Consider the following 8,589-nt stretch of genomic DNA (forward strand, 5'->3'; position numbering starts at 1 on the left):
GATATGTGGCAAACAGTGAACAGCAGAAGTGTGAGGCTGAGAATAAATAGTGAAAGGGAATAACAGCAAAAGGAGGGAGCAGAACATCAGAATAAGCATGAAAGTCATTGCTAAAAGCTATATAGGGGGGCAAGGAAAAGACGGGGGGTGTGAAAGAGAGGTAATCATTAAAGTCACATCTGAAGTATGAACAATGTGCAGGATAAAATGTGTTCAGTACTAAGTATCTGAAATGGAAATGTGCAAGGCCTATCTCCTTTTCCTGTGTTTGCAGAATGTTAGTATTGTACGGTTGTTATTACTACTGAACACTTATTATTAGGATGTACAAATTCTTATACAAAGAAGCTAATAAAAGAAAGAAAACTAAAAGAAAAGATAAAGATGAGGAAGTATTAAAAAGAGCAAAGAGGGATTGATTGAATTCAGCTATGATTTTGGAGAAATTTTGTTCATGTGTTAAGCATTTTCAACTTCAGTCTGAATTATTTGGTTTAGTTGTGTGAAATCTCAGTGTATCATTGAGGATGTCTCGTAGTATTTTATGAATGTGTCCCCTTATTTCAAGTAATTTATAGAAATATCATAGAATCATAGAGTGGTTTGGGTTGGAAGGGACCTTAAAGATCATTAATTTTATATTCCTTTCCATGGTACTCATCTGCAGGTTTTTTTTCAGTGAATTTCTTCCTAAGTTTCATAGTTTTTCTTTAGTACATTTCTGTCTAGACTGGCAAATGGAATAATTCAGTGTAGTCACAAAACTGCCATTGAGCTAGTCTTCTGGTTTTCATATCAATTTTCTTACAGTTTAGTACTAACTCCAGCAGTCTTTATGCTAGGCAAAACTCATGTTTCTGCTCCATGACCTTCTGCATTAACAGCTACTACAGAAATTGGCCCAATTGGCATGGTTTTTGCTTGGTTTTGTTTTGTTTTCCTTCAGAATTTGTGTTTGGTTTAGATGATAAATAGTATATACAGTTCTAGGAAAACACACAGTTTTATTCAGCAATTTAGTCCTTACACCTGTGTAATCCCATTAATTCTGAGAGGTTTTTGTAAAAATTACCATTGAAAGTAGACGCACTTCTATAATGGTCACTAACAGATGCCTAGAGAAGAGTGTAACAAGTCTTGCATCACGTGGTGCCTCATATCATATACTAATACTGCATAGTGTAACATGTTAATTGACGTAAGAAAGCATATAAAAATGTGACTCATTAAGGAAAAAAAAAAAAAACTTTTTCCAATATGGCTACGTTCTAAAACTGTAAGAAAAAAAAAACAACACAGCATGCAGAAGTCTGAATTATAATACTTCTCCCTCCTTTAGCCACTTTGAAATAATGGTAAAACTAGAAAATAAGCAATGATTTATGAGAGTGATTGATCTGTCTATAATATAACAAAATATCTAATAAAATTACTGTGTCATTCTGTCTTGATGCCACCCAATTCTTTTTGCCTGCTCTTACAATTACTTTTGCACACCTGTGACTTTATTCCCCCAACTAGATAATAATAATTATTATTATTATATAATATTAGATAATAGATTATTAGATTAGATAGTAGTAATTAGATAATAATTAGATAATAATTCCCCCAACAGATATAAATGGGATAACCAACTTGAACAAGTTATGTGGGACTGTATTTACCCTTAAGGAGCAAAAGCTTGTTTTGTTTTGCTTTATGACTTGTCCAACACATTTCCGATGGGTTTAACTTAGTGGTAATATCATTCTTTTGTGTAGATTGACTTCTTGGCTTGTCCGTGGAAAGAGAGAAGTGGGATAGCAGCACTTCAGCTATACGATAAGATAATGGTAGTCATTCACATGGACACCCACATGGAAGCTGGAGGAGATCTCTCTGGAGTTGATGTTCTATAGTTCTTCACAACCCCTGGCAACATCCTTGAGCCACAGTAGCTGCACTGACTCAGTTAAATGGAAATCAGGATGGTACTTAAGCCGGCAAAATTTACAACAGAGCTACAGAACAGAGGTCCAGACTCAAGGAGAGGAGTCACTTAGGATCCAAAATCCATTATGGGTTTTTATTGCTGTGCATATTTCTTGAGATTTTGTCTATACTTTGTAAAATCCCTTTACAGTCAGTAGTCACTGCTTGGGGAGGACATGCTTTGGAATAAATGACGAAGCGAGCAGTTTGTCTGACACTTTTCTTCTCTGTTTTAAATGTAGAATGAAGAAGGTTTCCTGCAGGAAGGAATGGTGAATAATACAGATGTTCCTGTGGATCCTGAGAATGAGGCTTATGAAATGCCTCCAGAGGTAAATCTGTTGTGGTATTTGCTGTGCATGCACATAGGAGAAAAGCAAGGGTGGGGAGCCACATGCTTGAGTGGCATTACTGTGGCACGCACTGGTGCTGTGAACTGCAGGGCCACAGAAGAAACATAATTTCTTTGGCCAAAATCTCTCCAAGGTACAGTGCTGGGAAATGGAAAATTCGTTCCTTAAAGTTTAATGGGAAAACATTGTCTGTGTTTTGAAATACTTGTGCCTCACTTTCTGAGTAATCCACAGTAAATTTGTATATTTTTCTTATGTTTGTAAGGGAATGTGGGAAAAACTTCTATGTCTTCATAGACTCTTTGGTACAATATATTTCTTGACATCATGCTTTGTAAAACATGATTTTTAATTATTACACTCTTGGGTTAATTCAATTATGGGAGTAAATTATTGTTTTTCTTGAGCTAATCCCAATCCTGCTATCTAAAACATTACTATGGTATCTGGCACTGTGATGCATCAGTAGTTGGAGTGGCAGTTTTATAGTAGTGAAGATAATTATAACCTCTGGAAGAAGGGACAGGCCACTCAGGAGGACTACAAAGATGTCATGAGTCTGTGCAGGGAGAAAATTAGAAAAGCCAAAGCCCAGTTTGAGCTCAGTCTGGGTGTTGCTATTAAAGACAATAAAAATGATTTTATAAATATATAAACAAGAAAAGGTGGACTAAGGAGAATCTCCATCCTGTGTTGGATGTGGTGGGAAACATAGTGACAAGATGAGGAAAAGGCTGAGGTACTTAATGCCTTCTTTGCCTCAGTCTTTAGTAGCAAGACCACTTGTTCTCCAGGTATTCAGCCCCCTGAGCTGGTAGATAGGGATGCGTAGCGGAATGAAGCCCTCATAATCCACAAGGAAGTGGTTAGCGACCTGCTACTCCACTTAGATGTATGCAAGTGTATGGGGCCACCTGAGGGTACTGAGGGAGCTGGTGGGAGTGCTCACCAAGCTGCTTTCCATCATTTATTAGTGGTCCTGGCTATCAGGGGAGGTCCCAGCTGAGTGGAGGCTAGCAAATGTGACTCCCATCTACAGGAAGGGCCAGAATGGGAATCTGAGAAACTACAGGCCTGTAAGTCTGATTTCAGTGCCAGGGAAGCCCATGGAGCAGATTCTCTTGAGTGCCATCTCACAGCACTTACAGGACAGCCAGGCAATCAGGCCCAGTCAGCATGGTTTTATCAGAGGCAGGTCCTGCTTGAGGAACCCGATCTCCTTCTACGACAAGGTGAAGCGTTCAGTGGCTGAGCAAAAGGCTGTGGATCTTGTCTACCTAGACTTTAGTAAGGCTTTTGACACTGTTTCCCATTCCCAGCATTCTCCTGAAGAAGCAGGCAGCTCAAGGCCTGGATAGGTGTATGCTTTGTTGGGTTAAAAACTGTCTGGGTGGCCAGGCCCAAAGAGTGGTGGTGAATGGAGTTAAATCTAGTTGGAGGCCGGTCACTAGTGGAGTCCCCCAGGGCTCAGTATTGGGGCCACTTCTCTTCAATGTCTTTATCAGTAATCTGGACTAGAGTATCGAGTGCACCCTCAGTAAATTTGCACATGATACCAAGTTAGGCACGAGTGTTGATCTGCTCAAGAGTAGGAAGGCTCTGAGGAGGATCTGGATAGGCTGGACCAATGGGCCAAGGCCAACTGTATGAGGTGCCGGGTCCTGCACTTGAGGTACAGCAACCCCATGGAATGCTACAGGTTGGGGGAAGAGTGGCTGGAAAGCTGCCTGGCGGAAAGGACCTGAGGATATTTGTTGATAGCCATCTGACTATGAGCCATCTGTGTGCTCAGGTGGCCAAGAAGGCCAACAACATCCTGGCTTGTGTCAGAAATAGTGTGGCCAACAGGACCAGGGAAGTGATTGTTCCCCTGTACTTGGCTATGGTGAGGCTGCACATAGAATACTGCATTCAGTTTTGGACCCATTGCTACAATAAAGACATCGATGTGCTGGAGCGTGCTCAAAGAAGGGCAATCAAGTTGGTAAAGGGTCTAGAGAAAAAGTCTTATGAAGAACGGCTGAGGGAGCTGGGGTTGTTTAGCTTGGCGAAGAGAAGGCTCAGGGGAGACCTTATACAATTACTTTAAAGGAGGTTGTAGCGAGGTGGGGTTTGGTTTCTTCTCCCAAGCACCAAATGATAAGACGAGGGGAAATGGCCTCAAGTTGTGCCAGGAGAGGTTTAGGTTGGATATTAGGAGAAATGTCTTCACTGAAAGGGTTGTGAAGCATTGGAATGGGCTTTTCAGGGAAGCAGCTGAGTCACCATCCCTGGTGGTCAACAACAAACATGTAGATTTTGAATTTAGTAACATGGTTTACTGGTGGACTTGTCAGTACTAGGTTAAAGGTTGGGCTAGATTGTCCTAGAGGTCTTTTCTAATCTAAATGATTCTATGATTAGTCTGAAAATTAGGAATATAAAACATCTAGGTCAAGATGGAGTAAAATTTAAAAGCATGCTTGATCTTTAACACCATGAATATACCTGAAAATATGGGTGCTGCTCAAGTACCTGGAGTTAAACACATGTTTAAATGATTTACTGGCTCTTATCAGTATGTGCAGCACCTGGTTTGTTGTTCAGCCCGAAGATTCTTCTCCTCCCATCTGTGGCAAGTGAATTGCTGTGAGTGGCCTCATGAGCTCAAGGCAATATCAGTGGGGACCAGAAGAGATCCGTCTGTAATTCTGACTGTGCTGGGTCAAGTCCTGTATCAGTACAGATAACATGCCTGAAATATGTCTGTTAACAGTTCAGCCAGAGATAAGGTTTACCTGCCTCTGGTGTTTAAGTAAACCATTTAAGGCATGAAGTGTTTCACAATGGCCCTTTGTAAGACAGCCTGCAGTCCTGATTCTTCAGTGACAGGTTCATGTAACTCACTGTAAGCAGACATAAGAGCCCAGTTGCATGTATTCAGATATTCATGGTCTTTGTTGTTGAAGCACACATCCAAGTGTTTTGCTGGATCCCAGATAAAGTGTAGCAGCTTGCTTCCACTCAGATGAACAGGATTTAAAAAACAAAAATACCGAAGAGTTATATATGTAGACTTCACACACAGAAAGCCAATGTTCCCCTTCTTCCCTAGATCATTATGCCTGCTGAGAATTACTCACAAGTTCATTGCTGTGAGTCTTTCTGGTAATTGAATTGTACGTTAACCACTGTGAAAGCCTATTCTGTAAACACCACAGTTTGTAAGACAGAGTATCTGGAAGATGTGACAATAATAAAAGGCAATGTCCTTATCACATGAAAATCCATAATATTTTTTCACTTTATCTAGTATGACTAGGACAAGCAGTAAAAGTTAGGTTATATGTTAGGTTGTATTTATCTGAAATAGTAGCACTGATATCTGCTCTTCTCATTAGGAAGAGTATCAAGACTATGAACCCGAAGCATGAGAGACCTTTCCTTCCTTTGTATCTCCTGAAACCTACTAACAAAGACGTCACATCCTGTACAAGTGCTGAGTTCCAATGTGCCCAGTCGTAAAATTTTTTTACAGTTTTTACAGTGTATTTTGAAGTCTTCCATCAGCAATGATTGGAGTATCTGTGACTGCATCCACCTTGTTTCAGCATTTCCCTCCTGCTGAAATGAAAGCTGGTTGGCAAGGTCATTGTTGTGCTGTGGATATTGTGGCTTCAAGTTTAAAAATTAAAAAGAAAATACTAAATAAAAACACCTAAGTGTCTACTGCTTATTTTTAACTCTGTACATGTTTTGTTGATAGGCTGTCAGTAATTTGATATTGTTTATGATACAGTTTTTATTTGTTTCCAATGACTATTCTTTCTGTGCAGAGATGACTTATTGTGAGAGCTTTATATATATGTGTATGTATTATATATAGAAAAAAGTAACTGAGCATGAACTATGCACTTATAAATATTAGCTGTTGAAATTTTATTGTTTTGTGATGTGTTCTGTTAACTCTGTCTGTAAATAATAGTGTTCAACTGAAGCAAATAAAATATAACCCATTAAAAATGAACTTACAATTTAGTGATGATTTGTAACACCTTATTTTCTCTCCAAGAGCACATGTTGAAAAATTCAGGCTGCGTTGCTTCCTGTGAAGGAACTGGAGGAACAAAACAAGCAAACAGATATCTGGTTTATACCAAAATCAGGATGAAGAATGAGAGTATCAGGGCTGGTTCCTCAGATGGAGTAAATTGTTTGACAAAAGAGATTTATTTGTAGTGCTAATGAACTTTCCACTCTAAGGAGAACCTAAGAGTGAATGAAACCATTAATAATGGGTTACAGAAGGCTAGCAGGGTATTGTGAGGCTCTTTAAAGAATTACCGTTTCAAGGTTTTTAACACACTGGGCTACAAGAGTACAGAAGAGTGATGGATTAGTTGCAATCAAGTTGTCTTGTATAAAGTCTCATTTAGTAAAAGTACAGTCTAGTGTCTGTTTTTATAGGTGGTAATTTTAGTTATTATGTTGCCTGGATACTTTTCCATACATTAAAAAGATATAAACATGAGACGTTTTTACTTCTCTCATGTTTTATTATCTGATAGCTATTCTGAATCAAATGTTGCCTCTAAACCTGAACGGTACAATTTTTTTTTTCATTTAACATTCTCTAACCCTACATAGGCTTTTAAACTTCCCTTAAAGTCTTTCCAGTGTTCTGGGACATGCCCAATGTGGAACAGATTATGTGCAGGTATGTGCTCATCTCATTTGTATACCGTGGGAGCTGACAGTGTTGTACTGTCAGCCAAAATCACATGAACATGATGGTTTCATGGTGCTTTGAGAACTGGTGTTTCAATTTCCAATGTCACCTTCAAGTCCCAACCCCATATTTCTAGAGAAATTCATTTATTTCAGAAGAATTGCTATCAAATTCTTTTTCAAAAGCAATTAAAAATCCCCTTGATCATTCAAACAACTTGTGGATATTTTCATCAATAGTTAAATTGCTTAATGAAGCTTAAAGCCTTGTGCTCTTTTGCAGAATTCTTTTATGGTAATCTGCAACAAACCATTACCAATTTGCAGTCTCCTTCACAGATGATGTGTCAAGAGAATCTCTTGACCTGGACATACTGTTAAATTCTTAATGCCTCAGTGGCAAATCTATTGATTGCTTCCATGGAAAATTGGTATCAGGACAGCATATAATGTAAGATCACACGTTTATAACTTAATGTTGTTTAAAGATCTTTCTTTTCTAACAGAAGGAATTGGGAAGAAAAGCACAGTGCTGTAGTGTGATTTTTTTACCTAGTGTGCTAGCAGAGACTTAGCCACCAAAAGCAATAACTGAGAGTTGCTTCCCTAGTGACCAGCCAAATGCATGATACTGCAGGAAACACTGGAAATAGCAGCCTAAGTGTGGTACAAATCTCTGTTGTTCATCTTCTCTTCCACAGGTCTCAACTGCTGTATTGTTTCTCTATTAGGAACTCAAATTAAACTGTTTTGTTACTCAGATGTTGCAAATAAGTTGCACACTTCTTAAATAAGCTGCGGGAGTATTATGTCATAAAAAGCAGCACTAAGAATAAATTGGCTCCTGAGACAGACCCATTGTCTGAGCATACAGGGGTTAAGTAATTTCTTTTGTAGGTTAACATCAGCAAGTCATTCAGACTTTTCGGGTCATTCATTTAAAATGTATCATAACCGATCGGTGTGGTTCTCGTGCCTATTGCAAACATGCCCTCAGATGGCCCTGAAGGTCCATGGGACCCCTGGTTTCTATGGCAGCACAGTGTGATGCACGGCTCTGGTAACAAGCTGCATTTTAATTAGATTCCTTAAAGGCTGTCCAGCCACCCTTTCCAGGTACAATAAATGCCATTTTGTCTTATTTCCTGCAGTGAAATGAATGCTGAAATGTGGATTGCAAATGTCAGAATTGTGCTGGATGCTGAAGTTGAACTAAATAGCTTTTGCTGTATTCACATTTTTAAAAGTGTTCTGGGTATTAAAAAATGCTTCTACCATGTTGTGATAATCTTTGCTTAAGCAATGTCTGCCAGAGAGGAATATACCTCAGAGGTCTCTTTTCTTTAAGAGCCTAGATTTCAACTCAAACTGAAAGCAATCTTCTGTCCTCAAATTATGAGTTAATAATGAGTCTCACCATATCCCAGTCCTCCAGGGAAAAAAACACGTTGCTTTTTTTCTATTTTGACAGCCTTAATTGGTCTTATAATGGCTTCTAATTAGACACATTGTAATATTGGTTTTATTACTGTAAATCATAGTGTTAACACTTGTG

The 8,589-nt window shown here is 38.9% G+C and overlaps 1 protein-coding gene across 1 annotated transcript in view; it reads left to right on the plus strand.

Moving 5' to 3' along the window:
* The window catches only part of SNCA (synuclein alpha), a 69,430-nt gene extending 63,265 nt beyond the window's left edge, over positions 1-6,165 (plus strand). The window contains exons 5-6 of the mRNA XM_035540236.2: positions 2,217-2,306; positions 5,708-6,165. Coding sequence (XP_035396129.1) covers positions 2,217-2,306; positions 5,708-5,740 — 123 coding nt within the window. The 3' untranslated portion in view covers positions 5,741-6,165. The remainder of the gene's footprint in view (positions 1-2,216; positions 2,307-5,707) is intronic.
* The last annotated feature ends 2,424 nt before the right edge of the window (positions 6,166-8,589 follow it).

The sequence above is a fragment of the Cygnus atratus genome, chromosome 4 (genome assembly GCF_013377495.2).
Source record: "Cygnus atratus isolate AKBS03 ecotype Queensland, Australia chromosome 4, CAtr_DNAZoo_HiC_assembly, whole genome shotgun sequence".
Classification (NCBI taxonomy): Eukaryota; Metazoa; Chordata; class Aves; order Anseriformes; family Anatidae; genus Cygnus; species Cygnus atratus.